The sequence below is a fragment of the Chelonia mydas genome, chromosome 2 (genome assembly GCF_015237465.2).
Source record: "Chelonia mydas isolate rCheMyd1 chromosome 2, rCheMyd1.pri.v2, whole genome shotgun sequence".
In the NCBI taxonomy this organism is placed as follows: domain Eukaryota; kingdom Metazoa; phylum Chordata; order Testudines; family Cheloniidae; genus Chelonia; species Chelonia mydas.
Window position 1 is genome coordinate 87037649 of NC_057850.1, and position 22807 is coordinate 87060455.

General features: G+C 40.2%; 1 protein-coding gene across 3 annotated transcripts in view; it reads left to right on the top strand.

Annotated features, from left to right (window-relative positions):
- Positions 1–16999, top strand: part of RAB31 (RAB31, member RAS oncogene family) — a 106671-nt gene extending 89672 nt beyond the window's left edge. For all 3 annotated transcript variants that reach the window (XM_037892872.2, XM_043539885.1, XM_027824771.3), the window contains 2 exons: positions 3739–3848; positions 12828–16999. In XM_037892872.2, the coding sequence (XP_037748800.1) occupies positions 3739–3848; positions 12828–12925 (208 nt within the window). In that variant the 3' untranslated portion in view covers positions 12926–16999. The remainder of the gene's footprint in view (positions 1–3738; positions 3849–12827) is intronic.
- Positions 17000–22807: the final 5808 nt, after the last annotated feature.

The following is a 22807-nucleotide window of genomic DNA, read 5'->3' on the forward strand; positions in this document are numbered from 1 at the left end:
TTTTAATCAAATGAAGGGTTAATGCCAGATGCAGGATGATAGCCTTATTGCAGAAAATACATTTGCAAGAACATAAGGGCTCTTACTATCCTCAAATATCGGACTTATGTCCTAGGTGTGAGGAGAAGGACTCTCCTTAGAGCAGGGGTCTCAAACTCAAATGACCACGAGGGCCATGTGAGGACTAGTACATTGGCCCGAGGGCCGCACCACTGACCACCCCCCCACCAGCTGCCTCGCCCCCACTCCACCCCTTCCATGAGGCCCCGCCCCTGCTCCGCCTCTTCCCACCCCTTCCCTGCCCCCATTCCAACCCCTTCCCCGAAATCCCCACCCCAACTCCGCCCCCTCCCTTCCCCCAGGGGGTGCAGGAGGGGTGCAGGGTGCATCAGGGGGCTCAGGGCAGAGGGTTGGGGTGCAGGAGGGGTGTGGGGTGTAGCCGGGGGCACAGGGCAGGGGGTCAGGGTGCTGGGTGCAGCAGGGGGCTCAGGGCAGAGGTCAGGCTGCAGGAGGGGTGTGGGGTGCGGCAGGGGGCTCAGGGAAGGGGGTCGGGGTGCAGGAGGGTTGTGGGGTGCGGCAGGGGGCTCAGGGCAGGGGGTTCAGCTGCAGGAGGAGTTTGGGGGCCTGCCCTGCCCCCACGCCGCTCCGGGAAGCAGCTGGGACCTGGGGGTGTGGGGGTGGCACGGGGGTCTGTGTGTTGCCCTGCCCGCGCCTCCAGGTACCTCCCCCGAAGCTCCCATTGGCCGGGAATGAGGAACTGCGGCCAATGGGAGCTTCGAGGGAGGTACCTAGAGGAGCAGCCAGGGCAACACACAGATCCCTGTGCCTTCCCCCCCATCCCCCAGGTCCCGGCTGCTTCCTGGTGCAGCGTGGGGGCAGGGCAGGAAGGGAGCCTGCCCTGCCCCCGGTGCGCGCCGGGCCGGAGCCGCTCTAGGTAAACGCTGTGCGGGGTGGGGTTTTAGTCTTTCGTGTTTTAGTCTTAAGGTTTACTTCATTAGAAATGGCTTAAGGCAAAATATATGTATCAATCTATCACATACTTGTGTGCAAGGGGATTTAAAAAATATAATGTAACTAATGAGGGCACACATGAGCAACCTGCTATTTCTACATGACTTTTGGCAGCTCTATTTATCTTTATGGAATTTTTACCCGTTACTTTGCCAGAAATGGTCTGCCAGACACTAGAGTCTATCAGCCATTGTTATGGCAAATGTGAATGGAGGCAAAAGAGGACAGGCTGAACAAAGTTCCACTCATCTTGATTCATCTGTCTCCATTACCACAGGAGCTAATAAGGGAAGAAATGACTGGGGAAAAATAGAGGAACAGATTTGACTTCCACTAGCAAAGGGCTAATATAGTTTCCTCTGGTACTTCTAACAATGACCACGTTACCCTTCTGTGGTGGTGGTTTGTTTTGTTTTATTTCTTTTTTACAGATCTCTAATATATAGGTGCTAGCTGCCAACCTAGAATCAAGACATCCAAAAGACATGTGGTTATTCTTTGTATTATTATTATGTGGCCATCAACAGTTCTTGGCACTTCGCTGAAATAAATTCCCTCCCTCTGGCTTCCAGGGAATATTGTCTTTGAGAATGGAGATTTTTATTAAAATCTTTACAATTTTGTTATTGGCTTTAGAATTTAGAGTGGATTTGTTTTTTAAAAATATTTTATATTGGAATTTCTGCCCTCTGATTGATGGATAATAACCTGGATACAATCACAGAATCTCTGTTGAAAGAGCTCAGATCAGAATGTTATTTAAATAAATGAGCTACTTTGCCCACCAGTGACAAAACCACTGTTAAATTTTTGGGGTAATATAGATACCAAAGGCCATAACCTTCCACTGATACTGGGTTTTCCTCTCTAAAAATTGAGATACCTTCTGAAATTTTGGTTCTCTGGAGTACTCCAAATGCCAGGTCAGGAAATCCCAAGCTTTACATTCAGGCCCTTTACACTGTCTATACAAAACATTTTCTATTTAAATAAATATTTTTAGAAGCTTTAAACTGTATATGCTGAGGTTTTTTTTAACTGCAAACAGTTTAGTCAACATCTTTCAAAACAGGTATTCTCTCTCCAGGGCTCCTAAGTCCAAACCTTCTCAACTCCCTTCTAAGTCTCTGCTCATCTCTTGGCTCTTGCTCCCACTTAGTTTATGTTTACTCACCTCTTCGCTTAGAATAAATTGCTTGAGGAACAAACTCTCATATTTTGGACAAAGTAAAGTCATTGCAATACTGACACTCAGATTATCATTGTAGAAAGAAGCAACTGACAGACCTTATGTCAGTGTAGGATCAACCATAGTGGAGCATCCTCACCTCCATGCCCTCTCCCCTTCCACCATGGCTGGGGGAGCTGGCATAGGAGAAGACAGAGCTGTATCCACCTGCTTTCCACAAGTGGAGAGTTCCTTCCACAAGGGGAATTCTCTACTGGCTGTCACCAGCTATTTTAAAGCCTCTTTGCACCATTTATGTGGCACAAACTAACCTTTGTGGACTGGAGAATCTGGCCCTAAGATTCTTGTTTCCAGTATGCATGTTTCTGTTAAAATCAACCACAATCTGCTGCCACTTATAAACAGCTAAACATGTGATCCTTTCAATCCAACTTCATTTACAATAGCCGAAAACCATTCTGTTTGTGTGTTCACTTTGGACAGTCCTGTTTGTGGGCTGAATCTTCAGAGCTGGATGCGCTTTCTCTAATGTTTTATGCAACTCTTCTCATGCATTTTTGTCAATTGGGAGGGAAAAAAAGATGGATAGCCTTTAAAGATCATTTCTTTTCTGTGGGTGGGTGAGGTTCGGTGGCGTGTCATGTGCAGGAGGTCAGACTAGATGATCATGATGGTCCCTTCTGACCTTAAAGTCTATCAGTCTTCAAAACTTGGTCTTGGCACCAGGCCTCAAAATCCTTATCAATGATTTAGATTGATATCTTGATATTTGAATGTGAACAACTAGATAGAAACCACCACCACCACCAAAAGTATGTATTTTATAGAATCAAAACATGTTAAATCATTTCTATCTAGGCTGTGTTTGTGATTTTTTTATGCTTTGTGAGAAAAGAAGTTTTAAATTTCTGCAATATATATTATTGTAATAGGCTCGCACTATTTGCCTGAAACACCCCATCCTGTTAGCAGTGTTTTGGTGAGGAAAGGTTAAATTGATTATTCTGTGACATAGGCAGCTGGCTCATAATCCCACCTGAATATAAGAAAAGTAGCTTTTTGAGAGACAGAAGAATTAGGGTGTGGGCTGCGCAGTCCTGAGGGAGGAACCCCGACAGTAGCCATGCCTAGGGAGGTGATAAATGTTACGACTATCAATAATGTTATGCTGTCGCATTCAAAAATTCATACAAAAATGTGGAAGGAAACAAAGGATTACGATTTTGAGACTAAATCACCACATCTCAGGGAATCAAGCCCTATGTTGTGAAATATTTTGCAAAAGATTTAATGTGCTTTTACATCTTGGGTCTGCTTATACTAAATTACATGGCAAAATTCACATGGACTTCAGTGGAAGCAGGACTGAGACTCTTAAATATTTATCATTTGAGAAGCAAGGAATGTCAGCACCAGGAGAAGATCCAAACTTGTGCAGTTGAAACTAGGAACAATGTGAATTGAGATGTCTTTCAGAATGATGTTTGTTTTTTTAATAAATAGACACTAATTTGTTTGCTTTCAAAAACTTTTTTTAGGGAGGTACCTATGAAGGATGCCAAAGAATATGCAGAATCTATAGGTGCAATTGTTGTTGAAACCAGTGCAAAGAATGCTATTAACATTGAGGAACTCTTTCAAGGCATCAGTAAGTACATTTACAAGTTTCTTGTTGATGTTGTTTGGAGTCCTTTTGAAAATGATCGTCCATATATTCATGCAAAAATGTCTTTCTCCATGAAGAGGAAAACACCTGAGGCAGTAGTGTGTCCACTGCTTATGCAAATATAGAACTAATGTGACTGGGGTCCCAGTGGGGGCCAGCTGAAGTCACTTAGTTAGGGTGAACTGTAAAGAATGGCACAGATAATCCCCAAAGATGGTGGATATTTTCAATACTTAAATTTATCAAGACAGAATAAAACAGCTTCTTTATTACCTCACTGTTTGTCCAGAAACCAACAACACAGTTCCCTTAAAGTAACCCAGTCTCAGGCTTCCATTCAGGTACCCAAGTCAAATATGATGATTTCTGAAAAATGTATTTCATCATATAAAAGAAAAGGTTCTACCAATCCCAAAGGATCAGACACATTACCTCCCAGGTTAATGAATATTCCAGATCTCACCCAAATAAAGACTACAGCCAATTCTTATTAACTAAACTAAGATTTATTAAAAAAGAAAAGGGAGAGAATATGGTTAAAAGATCAATATACATACAGATATGAGTTCAATTCTTGAGGTTTAGATACATAGCAGAGATGGTGAGCTTTGCAGTTGCAAAGAGTTCCTTTAGAATTTAGTTCATAGGTTATAGTCCAATGTCCAGTATGATATCCAGGGTGTACCAGCTTAAGTGGAATCTCATCTTGTGACTCAAATTTCCCCTGATGAAGCTTAAGCAGATCTGAGATTAAAAGGATCAGGACCCAAGGATCTTCTATACAATTTCTGGTCTTCTTTGACAAGTTGGAGTCCCTTGGGGAAAAATAGGCCCTTATTTCCTAAGCATCGTTGTTAGTTATTCACAAAGATTAACATAAGGCAATTTATCCATCAGGCAGTCTATCACCAGTACGTAGCTATACGAAATAACATAAGACAATTGCCTGTTCCTCCACCATTCACTGATGATTTGCTTCCTTTTCAAAGAGAGATGAATACAGAAATATCCCATGCTTACACTTAATTTAAATGCTAGGATGTTCTGTTGATCTTTGAATGATCAGAATACAGCATAGACAGGAACTGTTGATTACATTGTTGACCACTGCCCATATATATGTAAATACACAAAAACACAAACGTTATCTCCCCACATGTCTTTAAGGGTTGAATTGGAGTAATTTATTCTGCAGGATGTTTAGCCCTTTCTAGCCATGTGTCACAACTAACAATAACTTTGACTAGACTAGAACAGGACATAGCTTGGGTAGGTGCTATATAAGCATCTCCCACATAGCTCCCAGTGTATCTAAATCCTAACCTGTATCCATGCATAAACTGCTGTAGGGCAGGTAACTGTTGATCTAAGGGCTTGTCTACGTTACCCGCTGGATCAATGGGCAGCGATGGATCCAGCAGGTGGAGTGGGGGGTGTCAATTTATCACGTCTGGGCTAGATGCGATAAATTGACCGCCGAGCACTCTCCTGTCAACTCTGGTACTCCACCAGAGTGAGAGGCACAGGCGGACTCGACGGGGGAGCGTCAGCCGTCGACTCACTGCAGTGAAGACACCGTGGTGAGTACATCTCAGTACATCGACTTCAGCTACATTATTCACATAGCTGAAGTTGTGTAACTTAGATTCCCTCCCCCCCCCCCAGTGTAGACCAGACCTAATTGTCATTTTGTTGGGGTTTTTATGTGGAGGCATATTTCTGGGTGACTAGGATAAGTAGAAATAGTCACTTTTCATTGGGATCCAGCACAAGTTTTCTCCCCAGGATTGTTAAAGGGGAGGAAATCAATATTGCTAGAAAGGAAAGGAGAACACCCCATACTCATTTTTCATTCCAAGAATTCCAGTGTCATCAGCCCCTGAATAAAAACAGGATATAAAGTATATTCCACCCCACCTCATCTCTTTCTGCTGCCTTATGACCGCTTCCTTTTTTCTCACAAACTTAGTATAGGATAAATAGATGTGTGCTATGTTTCTTTGCTCCTCGCAAATCACACCATCCACTACACATTGCCGGAGAAGCTATTGACCAATCATTTCACTTGAACAGGATGTGTCTGAAAATGTTAATTGATGAGAACTGAAATTCCCAGTACAATGATTTTTGCCTGTTATACCTTTCAGAAGGTTACAGATCTTGTAATTCATCTGGTTTGGAGAACCAGTCCCTTATCCAGTTTAGTTTGCTTGATTGTCTATGTCCAATATAACCTGTTATCAGTAGGTATGAATGTACTAATACAGAAACTCACACCTGTTGCATAATTTAATCATTAATAATTAGTTTATCCCTTTGATAGGTAATGCTACAACGGGTAGCAATGACAACCCCCTAATAACGGCTATATTTGATGTGGAAAATCAGTTAAACTGAAATTAACATCTACTAGTTTCCAAGCATATGCATTAAATATCCTAGATAATCTTTGGGATACATGGAAAGATTGTCTCAGTGGACATACTTGTGGCCTTACCAGAACTCAGAAGAGAGAAAAGAGAAAGTTTGTAGGTGTTTAGTATATGGATGTGGAATCGATAGCGCATATATATGTGAACACAGCAAAAGATGGTAAATTGCCATAAATAACGTGCTAAAACAGCTGGATAAAACACATATTGTCATGGCCTACAGGTCTCAAACCCAGCCTATAGGGTTCATAGGAACAACTACACTCCAACCCTCCACCTGGCAGCCTGCTGATAAGAGCTTATCTGGGACCCATGAAGTCTAGCCCCCGTGTGAGGTTCTGCCCCTGAGGTCCAATTGGTGGTGGCCCAGAGTGGCTGATTGGTCCACTGGCCCTACTTAAGCCAGCAGCAGGAGCAGGAAGCTGTTTGAACAATTGGGCTCCACCCTGCTCCTGTGCCTTGATTTCCTGGCATCTGATTTGTGGTTCCTCGTGTCCAGTGTGGCTCCTGCCTCTGACTGTCTGGCATCCCGACCTACCCTGACTTTTATTCCAGACTTGTGGTTCTGATCTCCAGTTTGTCTCCTGCCTCTGACCTCTAGGTATCCTTACCTTGTCTACTCCTGTCTCATGACTGTGGGCTCTGGCTCTGACTACTAGTTCTGGCTCCCCAGAACCTTGCCATTGCCCACATGTTTTATGACCCCTCTTTTTGCCCATTTCTTCCTCCCACGGTTGTCCTTATTGAACTTGTGTGTTTCAGCTAGATGGGGGAATACAATGAACCTATGCATGGGGTCCTTACTCCCTCCCATGGAGCTGTGCTTGGTACCTGGCTCCAGTGCAGACTTGCTATTTAAGGTGATGACTTTAGTTATTGTACCTGCTATCGCAGAGGTTCAATTTCTAAACTTCCCCATTGAGGTGGGCCACAGCAGCGTGCTCCAGTCCTAAAAGAAGAAGTATTGGAAGTGCAATCAGAAGTATTGCAATGCCATTAAGAAGTGCTGGAACAGCCTTCCAAAGCATTCTGGCCCCACTTGAGCCCTGCACAGCAGTCATGTAGCCGTAACCTGCAACATCAGTTTCATATCTATTCTGCAGCCTAGCTGGGAGAATTCTGTCTGTCTCTGTACATTTTCAGTGCACAACCTGTTTTCCTGCACCATGTGCTGGGGAAATCACTCAACGAAAAGCATTATTAAACAGAACAAACCGTTCAAACCATAGTGTTTCTGTAAAGAAGGTACAAGGGAGGTGAGCTGTAAAAACTCCCACAAAAAAACATGCACACATTTATGTTAACTAAACCAGCTATGTACAAAGACACAAAGCTAGAGTAGAGGCCGCACAAATCAGGAGTGAGGAATGCTCAGTAACTTAATAAAAATCCAAACCCTATGAATTTCCAAAAATACAGTAGGAACAGGAAACTCAATAGACCGCAACAGAAGAACTAAAATAGGTATGAACAAAAAAATATTTAGTATTTTGTTCCATGTAAAAGAACTGTAACAACTTATATCCAAGGCTGTGATGAAAATCCATAATTTTAGGGCCTATGTTTAACACATGGGTTGTGTGAAGTAATAGCTACTGTACTTGTGTCTTTGCAAGGATGTAAACCTTTTTTCCTTAAATTGAACTGTAAGGAACTTTCAGCCTTCCACAGACAGAGTCTTGCACAGTCCCATGTTACAATCTATAATCTTATTACAAATACCCAGGGGTTTATACTTGAAGCTAATTATTGGGCTTATTTTGCAAGAGCAGAACCTTGGATAATTCTCTGGACAGCCTCATTCTCAAATTTCTGTGTTTTAGTATTTTAAAAAACGTACATGTATTATTATTTTGGTAACACTGGCGCAATACTGTTTACAGCTGAGTATCAGATTCAAAAGGGAGCTTTATTAGGTCTACAGAGCATCTTTGGGAACTGATTTACTCATGCAGCTGCTCCCTCCAAAGGGGACCCTTTCTCTATGTTCCAGGCCCTTTTGTTGTCCCCCAGTCCTTGTTCTCTCCCTCTTGCTCCCTGCCCTACACACTAGAACCTCAGAGTTAGGAACAGGCCAGTCAACCTCACAGCTCATTTGAAAGTGGAAGTACGCAATCAGGCAGCAGCAGAGACAAAAAAAGGCCGAAAAAAAAAAAAGCACACACAGTACGGTACTGTGTTAAACGTAAACTACTACAAAAATAAACGGAAAGCAGCATTTTTCTTCTGCATAGTAAAGTTTCAAAGCTGTGTTAAGTCAATGTTCTGATGTAAACTTTTGAAAGAACTACTATAACATTTTGTTCAGCGTTACAAACATTTCGGAGTTACGAACAACCTCCATTCCCGAGGTGTTCATAACTCTCTGAGGTTCTACTGTATTTCTTTCCTTTCTACACCATTTCACTTTGCCCCCTCCCAGCCCCTAATTCCCCCATCTCTTGCCCCCTCACATTGACAGCCTCTGAACTTAAGCTCCCAGAATTCTGGCTCTTTACCCTGTTAGTCTGTAGTTCAGGAGTAGAAGTCAGAATGTTGTCAGATTTTGGAGTATACCCTGGACTGTCGTTCTGGGCAGCTCCAGCCCAATTCCAGCACACTTGAGAACGGAATAGAGTTGATTTGATGCTCCCCCTTTGCCAAACTGAGGAGTTACATGACAGAGGCTTGACTATGTTAACATTCCTGCTCCCGAACCATCTTTGGTTGCCTCAGTTTTTCATGCACCAAGCCGTGCCCACTTGAGGATCTCAAGACTCAGGCATCTGTGTCTAGAAGTGCATGTTTATAAAACAGCCTGAGTGTATAAAATAAAAAATGAAATAAAGCTGTTTGCCTGAAGGCTTTTTTATCTGTACTACTTCTCCACATATAAAAAATCCTCTAAACACTAGCAAAGATAAATCAAATATTCCAGTAATTAAAATGACAAAACCTACTTTTAAAGCAGAACACTTAGAAACAGCAGTGATGCAAACTACAGAAAACTTAAGGTTGATTGGATCACTCCAGTAGAAGCAAACAAAAGTTCCAGATTTCTCCAGTTCCAAATCAAGAGTTCTTGGACAAATGCATTTATATTTCTTCTTCTCTGTGAACCTGTTTGTTTCATCTGGACTTCTAAAGCATTATATCTATTTGCTCCAGCCAACTGGTTACATCATGGTAATATATATTCTTCTCTACAATACTTGGAGAGGAGACGAGGTCTGTGGTCTGGATTGATATATCTGTTTAAGAAACAGAACAGTTCCATCTCTTCTGATGGTATATTGTGAACAGAAATGACCAAGCAGGGCAGTTCTGGTTTGATGGTAATTAGTCATTTTTAAAAACTGTTTCAGTGAATGTATTTGTCCATGATACTAGTGTTACTAGATTGCTAGTCCAGAATATAGCTCTCTTAACATTATCTACAGAACATCTATAGCATAGATGGCATCAATTTAGGCTTCCCAACACATGTAATGTGCTTCACCCCTGTTCTGGAGGGGCAACCTAAACAGATGAGAGTAATTTATTCTGTAAACCAATTCAGTTCTTGATTTCTCTGCTGATCCTGCTTAGTATGCAAACTAGATCCAACTGGGGTTTTGTGATATGGACACTATGTCTATTAAGAAATGAACGGAGACCACCAAATATCTTCCATATAGTTAAAACTTGTGGTCACCACTGACTTGGATTTGCAGCTAGGGCTCATCTTTCCCCTATTAATCATCTGGATCTTTTTGTCAGCTCTCTAAAACATTCTTTATGTGTTACTGCGTCTGCTATGAGATTACCAATTAAAGAGTCCTGAAATAGACAATGCTATGAGCCCAAGTATCTTATTTTCTTTCTAAAGTCTGCCAAACAGATTTCAGGCTCTAATCATATTCTCCAGCTCGTCTACTTTGTAATGGAGAGATGTTTTCTCAGATTAACCCTTGCTCCGTACCCTGAATACTAGAAGAGACTGACCTCAGTTTATTTCTCACATTGTGAGATTGATTCTATCTCAATACATTGAATTTTACACTAGTGTAACTCAATTGACTTCACCGTTGTTACTCGTGATAACTCACTCAGATCCTAGCAGTCCCTTGAGCAGAGACAAGTTTCTTGATAAGATTAAAAATATTTAATTCCACAGTATCATCTGGATTTAACAAAATCTTGGCAATAATGATGATGGGAAAACTTGCATACCAAAAAAATATCAAAACCACAAGACTGCAAAGTTTGAAACTTTGTTGCCTTTTATTGAATTAACAGAACAACAACAACAACATAGAATCTCCATAAAGTTACTCTACTTGTTGCACTTTAATTTATGACAGCACCAATCGCAGCATGTGTAGGTATTTATTTTTCGTATTATTTCCAATTGTTATTGTATTTTATATTGGTATGAAAAACCAATAATAAAATAAAGGCAATTCACAGCTTGGAGTATTGTGTCCTATTCTGAACTGGACAAAATAATTGCTAACTTTGGTCAGCCTGCAACATTCTCCTCCAATGGCTTCTTATTGGGTGTGGTAGTTCCGAATACTCACAGGTTTAAACTCACTAGTACTGTGAAGCTCAGGCTGAAAAATAGATAGAACCAACATAGTAAAGTGTTTACAGTGGGTTTCTGAAACAGTCTCTAAATGAACTTCCACCTCTACACTCTCCTCTTCAAACTTGTTGTTCAAAGATCCAAACCTTGAGAAAACGTTTGCTTAATGGTATATTATGGAAATTAAGTTTACACATTCCAACATTCTTAACTGTATTAGGCTCCCAGAAAAACTGGCAGGGCTCCAGGGTCAACTGGAACCAAGTTCAAATACTTTAGAAACATCATGAGCTCAGTGCAGTTGTTTTTCTCCATGTTTCCAAAATGTAATTATCGCCCTCTTGGGAAGCCTTTCTCAAATATTAAGCTTTTCTTTTTATAACACCTAGAATACCATCCCCAGTGCCACCATACACTAGCCAAACTCATTCATGTAACATTCTTACCTGCTGCCATGAGAGCCAGCAGGTTCTTACTTTCCCTAATTCTAGAACCTAGTTTTCACACGAGTCACTCCTGATATGCCTGCATTGAATGACCAGGCTTGTTAGTTGCAACATAGTTAATGGGCATATTCTGTGTCACCTGTATGCAGCTCGCCGATGAAACAGAAGTCACAGCAGAATTGAAGAGGCATACAGGAAGAGACTTAAAGCAGCAGGCCCTTTGCCATGCATTAGAACCCCAGTTAGGACTGAAACTTTTGTTGTTGTTGTTGTTAAATTCAAATACGTTTAAATAAGAATCAAGAACCTGGGCTTATTAGACAAGCAAAATCATCTGCTGGGGAGCTGAGGGGACCAAGAAACAGAGGGAGGGATTCTATTAAAAGAATGGTTTTGTTTCACCTTTCCATTTATTGTTCATGTTTGCTTGTTTACAATGCCTTTGTGCTTTGGAGAGCTCTGGGGTACAATAAACAAATGCATTGAAAACATAGATGATTTAAACTCTTGCTAAACTAGAACTATTTTTGTTCAAGTGGGAGAGATAACAGAACCTGTGCCTTTTAATAGTCTTACAAGTTCTTAATAAAATATCTTTCCTCATTGAAGTAAATGTATAACAATTATAGTGTTACAAGTGCTTGCCTCTATATAAATCCATGGTACGCCCACATCTTGAATACTGCATGCAGATGTAGTCACCCCATCTCAAAAAAGATATATTGGACTTGGAAAAGGTTCAGAAAAGGGCAACAAAAATGATTAGGGGTATGGAATGGCTGCCGTATGAGGAGAGATTTAAAAGACTGGGACTTTTCAGCTTGGAAAAGAGATGACTAAGGGGGGATATGATAGAGGTCTATGAAATCATGACTGGTGTAGAGAAAGTAAATAAGGAAGTGTTGTTTACTACTCCTCATAACACAAGAACTAGGGGCCACCAAATGAAATTAATAGGCAGCAGGTTTAAAACAAAAGGAAGTATTTTTTCACACAACCCACAGTCAACCTGTGGAACTCCTTGCCAGAGGATGTTGTGAAGGCCAAGACTATAACAGGGTTCAAATAAGAACTAGATAAATTCATGGAGGATAGGTCCATCAGTGGCTATGAGCCAGGATGGGTAGGGATGGTGTCCCTAGCCTCTGTTTGCCAGAAGCTGGGAATGGGCGACAGCATGGCTCACTTGATGATTACCTGTTCTGTTCATTCCCTCAGGGGCACCTGGCGTTGGCCACTGTCAGAAGACAAGATACTGGGCTAGATGGACCTTTGGTCTGACCCAGTATGGCTGTTCTTATGTTCTAAATGTCCCCAATTGACAATCAGTATATATTTTTAAAAATGGGACAAAGCCTCCTTTTACATACCAAGATATAAACTAAAGAAACAAGGTAGAAACTACATGGAAAACAATTGTTTCACATTCAAATCTGACTTAAATAGTTAAATTGCAAACTAAGCATTTATTTACTAATATCTCTGTGTGTTTTCAAAGGCAGAATATTTAATTCAGTATTTTCTTCATATATTTTAGGTCGACAAATTCCACCCTTGGACTCTCATGAAAATGGCAACAATGGAGCAATCAAACTTGGAAAGCAGACTACACAGACGACTAGACGGTGCTGCTGACCCAACATGGCTTGTTTTGATTTACTTGAAAAAAATAAAATAAAATGCCATTTGCTTATTCATTGAGCAAAGGGCTTCACAACCTCAGAGGCATGGCACCTTGCCTTGAAAGCAATCATTTCAATACTGTGTGCCAATAAAAATGCAAGGATCATAAGCAGAAAGGATTTTGCAAAAATGGAAAATCCTCCCTAGAATCCTGCCAAAATTCCTGAGTCAGATTATTCCAATTCTCTGTTTAAACCAATGACTGTTAATTTTTTTTAAATAAAATGGCTTTTTACATAGAAACGTTAGATTTGCTGTAAAATCTCTCCTCTTACATGAGAGTGGACTCAATGTGTTTTAAATTAATCTTTAGAGGAATATAGTGCATACGATTTAAAACCTGAACTTTGGGCTGCATACTTCTCTGCCTTTGCTTTTAGCCAGGCTCCTTTTCTGTGACTTTTCTCGAGCTGTAGTTTTGTCAGATAATTTGATCAACCATCATCAAGAAATGGATTGAAGTTGGGAACTAGAAAAATGGATCCAACATGAGAGAGAGCCCAGTTTTTACAGGTTGTGAATCAGGACAGAATTTGGCCCAACAGGTGATGGATAGCCTGGGAAAATGTCAACTGAGAGACACACTTTCCGCAATCTGCATGTACCTGAAGGATGGAATTTCCACGGAGGAAGAGGAATTGTTTAGGATGGCTGTAAGCAGATGGAGCTGCCGTTCTGGTCCAGAAATAATCTACACCCCACCCACTACATTTAGTCAAAATGTACTCACTTTCCAGGGCTTAGGTCTTATTAATAACAATTGCAACAAAATGCAAACAGCAACCTAAGCCTGCCTGTCGCTAGGTTTTCCTGCAGATACTTCACTCCCCTAGGCCACCATGCCGTCTGCCCAAAGAGGCATCCCACCTCCTTCATTTCCAAGATGGAGTCACACCTGCCACAATGAGTCAGCAGAAATCCATTCTTGTCTCCCTCCAGGGTTCCATCAATGGATTAATCCTGCCGCCTGCTGTTAGTGTTATAAGGGAGTACGGTATAGTCTGATGTCATGGGGATGAAATTATGTAGATTTTTCTAAAGGTGCGGTGTGTTCAATTGTGGAATTGTCTGCCCAGGTGGTTTGGAAGTGGTATGGAACACTCTTTGCTTGAGACATTTAAAACTAGATTGAACAAAGCATGAGAAAACACAGTGCAGAGAAAAATCCAGTATTTGGAGTTATGGACTAGGTGACCTAAAACTGTTGGTCTGTTCTATCTGTAATGTTTTGGTTCTGTGATTGATAGAGTAAGTAAATTATTTTTTTCTCTTCTCCACTAAATTTAATGATGAGCTAAAGCAGAGTAAGAAATTTAAATTATGGAATCAAAAGCCAATTTCATCGTACAACATGATACATTTTTGCTTGTTAGAAACATTTGACCTTTTAGCACATTTGTTATATAACAGTGGAGGAGTTAATTGAAAAGTAAACACAAGAGAAAAATTATGTCCAACTAAGGAGAGAGAATATATATCATTTACCGGCAGGATGTAGCTGGAACTACATACTTATAAAGAAAAACAGATTCTTACTGTTTTGTTGTGAGTCAATGCAGTGGCAGAGGTAGTCTGGGGGAGGGAGGGTGACTGCTACACCGTAGTAGCTGATAGGTGTATGGGTGCCACCTTTTAAAGCCAACGGGAATAATTGAAAGTGGCACCACCAGTGACTCCCTAGCTCCACCACTCCTTAAAGCTTGGCTCTGCTACTGAGTGAAGGTGGTGGTAGGATAGTATTGATTATTTAGGGCTTGGTCCAAACCTGATTGAAGTCAATGGGAATCTTTCCATTGACTTCAGTGGGACTTGGATCAGGCCCGTAGTCACTGTAGTGCTAACTTATTTACTGGGCTAAAGAAATACTGAACTGATCAACAACACAAATTAATGTTACTTAAGGGACTAATGTTCATCTTGCTACAGGCAGCTCCGCTTACTAAGCATAAAAAGGCAGAGTCTACAGCTAGTTACGTATTAGGGAAAGATGGCAAGGCTATTTACAAGTGTTCATTTTTTAATAAAATGTTTATTGGTTTTGTGCTATATTAGCCATGTATAAAACTGATTTTTAACTTGTTTTCATAAACCTAAATGTGGTCAACTTCATTTTCACATGACATCTCAAACCCATTAAAATCTGCTTGAGATGGCTGTAAGCTTCTTCAGGCAATTCTACAGTTGCCTTGTAATCTCAGATTTAAATAAGAACTGGGAAATGATGGCAATCTGTGTGATATAGATTTTGTATTAAAGTGCATAACCAGCTTTCACAGCTAGCATTGAGTTATATGTGGATCAGAAACAGATCTGAGTCTTCTTATGTTAAATAGTTTGAAGTTAGAAATTGTGGAGAGAACTTTCTGGCTGATACAGACTTGCAAAATTCTAGCATTTCCAAAGCAGGTTTACATTAGATATTTTTACATTTCAGGAGGCCAAATCCTGAAGTCCTTATTCTGTTTTTATTCAATCAAATCTCTTAAGTCAATACAAGTTTTGGCTGAACACTGTTTCAGAATTTGGGTTGTGGTCAGTTTCAGTATGAAGGCAGAGATGAGAGAATAACAGGTCACTGTAATATATAGTGTACCTATGGTTTTCTTTGGATGCAGGAGCAGCCCCCAACTGTTATTCCTAACAGCCACTGTTTTTTCAGTCTTGAAATGTTGTTTTATTCTGTATTTTGGAATGAGGTTATGGCTTGGTTTAGGAGCGTATATGTTTGATAAATCATGAAGTTAGCTTTTTGTGGTTGCTCTTTTTGTTTGTGAAATGTTGCCATTCTTTTTAAATACTTGGAAAAATTACAGAATACCAAAAATTAACTCAGAGCCGTAAGTCTCAACAGCAACTATAATTCTAACCAATCGTAGTTTAAAAAACTGGCTAGTTTAAAAACAAAAAAAGCTACTATACAGAAGATCTGAATCTATAACGAATCTCCTCTAATAATAATAATGCAGCACTTCTGTGTGAGCCAGCTAGACTGGACTTGTCAAGAGACTGGCTTCAGCAGGACAGCCAATAGCGGGGCTAAAGCATAAGCTGCAATTTGAGTATGTTATATGGAGTCTTTGTATGCACCATAGCTCAAGACTGTGACCATCCAGTTGCAAAGTGGCATGTTTTCTGGTATGTCATGAATTAGTTACTTTAGAAAAATTGTATTAAGGAATAGTTTCCATATATGCTGTGTGTATGTGTAGATATATAAATATAGTTTTATATTTTGTTATAGTGACACACAGTACTTTTTTCACTGCTATATCTGGTTCACATATACGGCATATTGTATTCTGTAATTATGTATATCATTAGTGATCATTTCACCTTTATGAATTTAAGGTTGAAGATAGAAGGTAGCAATAAGAGGGAGATATATGTAGGTACATTGTTGACTTGCCATTTTAAAGCATTAAATGGCATATTACTGAATATAAGTTTGCCATGCAGGACAAGGAAATCTGGAGAAACAATTATGATCCATTAGCTGGCACCAGTAGGTGCAAAAGTCATACCCTCAAAAATGAGATTAATTAGCTGATTATTTTTATTCGTGGTACAACAGGTCAGTCTGAAGTGCTGCATCGTAACATAGGTCTACATTATTTAATAACAAAAACTACCTATCATTATTTCCCAATTTTATGTTGCTCTTCAGTGTACGTGGTATTTATCATGACTAGATAGCTTGTACATGAAAGCACTCTGATTCGTTATCAGACCTTGATTACATTGATTATATATGTTACTATCCTACCCTTAATTATTTAAACCAGATCCAGTGACCAAATGTCAGTGTAAAGTTGTGTGCTAAGTACTATCACTCTGTTTGTTTATGTAAGGGCTTTGACTGGGCTGGACCCACTCGCTGCATGTATGGGATGCTGCAATCTGTTAATACTTTATCTTATGTTTACACATTAATTGTATAATATCTAATAAGATTTTTGCCTAAAAAGTAGTTTTGTTTTTATTTAACCTACAGTGATTAATACTAATAAATATTTTAAATACTTCTGATTTTGAAACATCTCTGGGTTCAATAGAACAAACAAAAAAGTCACAGATCTCCAGAACAACATGATAAAGCTCTCATGTCTTTTTGTGGCATTTGTGAAGAGGGCTATCACAGAGTCCAGGCGCTGCTCAGCTCTCCCTCCCTGTTCTTTACCAGGACTTTGGAGCAACAGAAGTGACACTGCACACCCCTACAGTCAATCCATCCATCCATCAATCAATACGTAAATATATCATAGATTTTACATAAGGCTCATTGCATTCTGGACAGGATGTTTTAGCTAATTCTGGTTAGGCGGTTTGGATGCATATACCAGTAGTACTTTACATTATTACAGTCCTGTATTCTAGGACTTCTTATGATCTGGGATCCTACATTTGTTTGTGAAGTTTACTAACTTAAAAAAAACCCATATTTCCATATGAACACGACAGATTTTATCCCCTGTGTTTGAAGCAAATTGTTGACGTTTCATACTTCAAAAGTACTCCAACTTCAATCTCCTTTTGCAAGGAGTGTCATTCTGCTCATAGCTGTGACCTTGTAAGAGATCAGGACAATAAGTCTGATGAAATACTTTGTGTTTACTTCCGACCTCCACCCCCTCATTCTTATCTGTTAAAGTGTTGAGGCTACCACCAGGTTGTGAAATGTGCATACCCCTGAAAGGCAAACCTTAAGCTCAGCATCAGGCATTGTTTTCTCCTTGGCTATGTTTATTTTCTCCTTGACTATGTAATCTTCTTAAAAGCATTAAAACATGAGTGGAAGGGTAAAATGGCTAAAAGTAGTTGTATAAATGCCTCTAATAATTAATGCCGGTGAGTTCTTAAGGACTCAGTTTTAATAATAGATATATTTGTGCATAGCAGTGTTCTTGATCATTACTAAGATCAGCTTTTGTTTAGGTAAATTATTAAACTTCTGGACCAGTGATGACTTGATTGCTTATTTGGACATTGTCTTTCACTACAAAAATTAAATTCTTTACTGGAAACCATGTTATTAGTGGCCAGGCAACAAAGGGTGTGAGAGTCAAAAAGGATATACATTAGTCAATATACTAGTTTTTTTATGCTGAAAAGCTGAATTCAAATGTTCTCTCCATATTAAGTATTTTTCATATTGCAAAAATGTTCATATTTCTACTCTCTTGATTCTGCAAATCTACCACGCAGTTTGGCTCACTGTGTTGACCCCCCGCACTGTTCCTCAGACGTTCTTGTCAACTGCTGGAAATGGCCCACCTTGGTTATCACTACAAAAGATCGTCCCGTCCCGTCCCGTCCCCCCCCCGGCCCCGCTCTCCTGCTGGTAATAGCTCACCTTACCTGATCACTCTCGTTACAGTGTCTATGGTAACACCCATTGTTTCATGTTCTCTGTGTATATAAATCTCCCCACTGTATTTTCCACTGCATGCATCCCATGAAGTGAGCCGTAGCTCACGAAAACTTATGCTCAAATAAATTTGTTGGTCTCTAAGGTGCCACAAGTACTCCTGTTCTTTTTACGTTGGCTCTGTACCTTTCCAAACTCTGTCTAGTCAGCACTGTGGGCTTCAGCCAGTATGAGCACTACTACATTATAACAACGACAGAGCCTGGGTGTATTTTTGTTTTTTGGTAATAAAGAATAATTATTAATTATTATTAACCATAACCAGCTGACAAGATTTGAAACACAGCAGTCCTAGTCTACCTTTAATGCTAAATTGTGTTTAACATCATGTTTGTTAACACATGGTCTAACACAGTGTCCAAGTGTAGACAAGTAGGGTAATATGCTGGAGGGATTTGTGGAAGCTCCTTGGTAAATTTCTGCTGCCAAATTAAAAAGAGGGTTGAAGTGATTTGGCAGCCTTTGACGGATTTTCCTTCTCTGAATATTGCTAACATGCCTCTGAACAGGGATTACTTTTATCCCTGAGGCTCATAAAGGTGATTTAGAGAAGGATGTTTTTCTTTTGAAAAGTACCAGACTAGTTTTCTGAGCGAGGATACACCGGTTGCCCTAAAAGGCCTGTGCCCCACGCTCATTTCCAACAATACATGCCAAACTCTGTGCTGTACTATTAGTATACTCTGTTGTATATTGTAGGGGGAAAATATAAATGTTTCCAGTGAAGTGCACTTAGCTGTAAGATTATTTGCCTAGTGGTGTTGCCCCCTTGATTCTGTTAAATGTTTTGTTTAAATTGGAAAATAAATTAGTTGCCTCCCCACTTCCACAGTCGTTGTCTTCTCTTCCAGTACAGCACTCCTGGGACATAGGATTTATTACATACTAAGAGGGGGACATTTTTGTGGGAGTTTCTTGATTCCCTCCCATTTTGTGGGAGTTTGTGGCAGACTTGATTGGCACAGGTAAGTTACCACTTTGATGCCTAAATGTTCAGGGTTGGGAAAAGTGGGCATATTCTGCTTGTCCAAGCAACCTGATTGTTGGGGGGTAGGGTTGGAGTTGCATAACGTTTTGCTTTTGGTAATTTTTGTCTCTGAAAATTAATGAATGAATGAGTTTATGTCAAAATTCCTGCTTTGGTGTTTGAAATATGGTGAAATTTCGGTTGAAACAACTTGTACCATTAAAAGTCTACACTTTGTGATCTTCAACGTGTAAATATTTTGCTGACAAACACCCAATGAAAGACGCAATGTGTATCTGAGTGAAAGAGCAATGATTGCAACATGGGTGACATGGTGCATTTCGAAATCCTTTCCCAGTCTGCTAGCTCTGTAGAAATGAAGTTATCAGCAAGCCTAGAATTATTTCTGAATATCACAAATGTAATCCCTACCAATATTCATCATTAATTTACAGTGTAAATATTTACCACAAAAAACATTCAATGAATGCGAAGGATCTGCTGTAAACCCAAAGAAAAACATACATTCACAGTTAAGGTTTAATTTCTGTTGTGCTAGATATTCTTTGCAATGTGCAAGATGTTCCTGGCAACGTTCCTTTTAGAGACTCCATTAGCCTCCTAGGTTTTGCTGCTGCAGCCATTATTCATTGTTCTGAGAGGGCACTTCCCCTCTGAAGGCGGCAATGTGGATGTTATGTGGTCATCTACACCAACACATCTTCCCTGTGTTGGAGTCTTTGAAACTAAAAACATGAGCAGTCTATCTGGGGCAAAAATTCCTCAGTACGAGACATTTCTTAAAGGAAGATAGCATGGTTTTATGACCGTTTTGAATACGCAAAGGAATTTTAAGGCTTCCCAGTGAGGTGGATAGGTGAACTCAAAATGATCCAGTTTTATCTGAGTCCAGAACAAGGCCTCTCAGCAGACACATTAGTTTCCTAACATCAGCAGGACCTAACCTGCTGAAGTGTTTTTTGTTAATAATGCTTGAGAAATGTTTTGTTATTTTGTTTCAAAATGCCAAAGTTTTGATTTTTTGGGGGTGGAATTCCTGGAGAGGGAATGCTTTGCATGGAAGCAGGACAAAATTGGAAGAGTCACTTTTGCTAAAAGAAAACCCTTGCACTTGCAAAGTGTCGACCTGCAGAAGAAGAAAGAAACGGTGATGCTGTAGATTTCCTGTGCTGTGTGTGGCAGTCCATTGGAGCGGGGGATGTGGAGGGAATGCAGGGGTGTTGTGCAAAACGTAAAATTTGGGGGTGAATAAAACAAGGGAATTCAAATTTTAAATGATAAAAAAAGAAATGGATACAAACCTGACAAATATGTGCCAAATGGATTTGCACTGACTGATTTGAAATCACAGCATGTAGTGTATTCTGAAGTGCTGGCTACTGAGGATATAAAGGCTTAAAAGTAATGAAATGGCCATCACTGAAAAATAAACTGAAAGATTTTTTTTTAGGGGATATCTGATGCCTTGCAAAATCAACAAGACTTGAGTCCTCAGGCTATCAGTGCCAGCATGTAGGCATTTATCTGGTATCTATTCGAAGCACAGAACAGTGAAAAGTGCATGCCACTGCAGAAAATTGCATCCTTCCCTGTGTGATAGGCATGGTTTAAAAAAATTATAGGGCCTGAAGCAACTACCAGATTGGAAACAGAACCTTTGTCAACTGACATTATTTCACATCATGTCAGAGACAGGGATGAGGATGTCTGAGGGCAATGGCTTTCAAAACTCAGCAAAAGTGACTACTGTACTTAGCAAATCAGCTTGATGAGTCAGCTAATGTCACTGGTGCTTCACAGGATCTAGAGTTTGTGCAGTCTGTTTCTGATAGCTCTGTTGGAGATGACTTACTTTTTTGTAAAGCCTTGCCAGAGCGCACAAAAAGAAACGCTTATTTAGGCCATTTCAGGGAGCAAAGATTTCCACATTCAACCTGCATTACATTGGAGATTTTCTCACCTCCTACATCAGGGGTTCTCAAACTGAGGGTCGGGACCTCTCAGGGGGTCGCGAGGTTATTACATGGGGGGTTGCGAGCTGTCAGTCTCCTCCCCAAATCCCGCTTTGCCTCCAGTATTTGTAATGATGTTAAATATACAAAAAAGTGTTTTAATTTATGAGGGGGGGTTGCACTCAGGGGCTTGCTATGTGAAAGGGGTCACCACTACAAAAGTTTGAGAACCACTGTTCTACATGGTACTGCGAGGCATAATTAAATCCTGACTGTAAAAGTGCTAAGTAAGTGAAAAGCATTATTTAGGCAAAAGTGGCTTTTTTGATTTCACAAACATTCACATAATAGAAAATGTGCGGTGTGAAAATGTGTCACTTTTTTTTAGTCTCCCAAATGTTGCCATGTATGGAAGTTTTAGAACATTTAAAACAGGCACATTTTTATCAAAATGTTTATTACCATGCCTATTTTCCCAGAAACTGATCTAGTTACTAAGTCTAAGGGGCCAGATCCAGAGGTGTTCAGAGCAGTGCTAAGATACCTGAAGGTACGGCATAACTCCCTTGGCCCTGATTCTCCACTGTGTCCAAGCCAGGGCCAGCCCTAGACCAACTGGCGCCCCAGGTGAGGAGCATCTTTGATGCCCCCCCTCCATTTGTTAAATGTTTGAATACCTTATTTTTTATTGCATTTGTAGCCCATTTCACGACTTTGATGCACAATTTGCATGCATGATTTATCCCTGTCAAATAAGACTATAAATTTGCACACTAGGATCTGTAAATCTGTATTTATTCATGCCATATATAAGCAAATAAAAAAAGTCATTTCCTCTATACGTATAGAAACTTTTTAATTTTAAGAATAACTGAAATGTACTAACATCAAGAAATTGAACTGTGCACCAACATTAGGTGGACCAGTATTGAATAGTGCTTTCTATACTGGGCTCCTGAAGGCTTCTTTGGGGGCATCTTTTATTTTCTATGGGGGAAAACAGACAGTATTAGGGAGCTCAAAAGACTATGTTCCGCAGTCTTAGAAAGACATCAAACATTACGTGGTAAGCATGGCAAAAGAAGTAACAGTATATCTTTTATATTGTTGTGTAAATAGGGGTTTGATAGATATCTCTGGCGTATCATTAAATATGTCCTTTGTTAGTCGCTACTTACACTCTTCAAGTCGTAAAACAAAAGTACACTTTCACAATTGTACACTAAAACAAGGTTCATGATATCACAGCTGGGCTGTCACTTCAATTCAGTTTGTTCTGATATCTCACTGACTGACTGGCGATGTCCCGCCCCTTATATACCTGCGAGGGTGTGGCTGACACTGCATTCTAGGAAGTTCGAGGAAAATGTAGTTCTCAGAAAGCTGGAAGGTTCCACGAGATTCTACAACAGTCCAGAACATTCTAGGAGGTCAGTGAAAAATGAATCCAGATACGGAATACCTGAAAC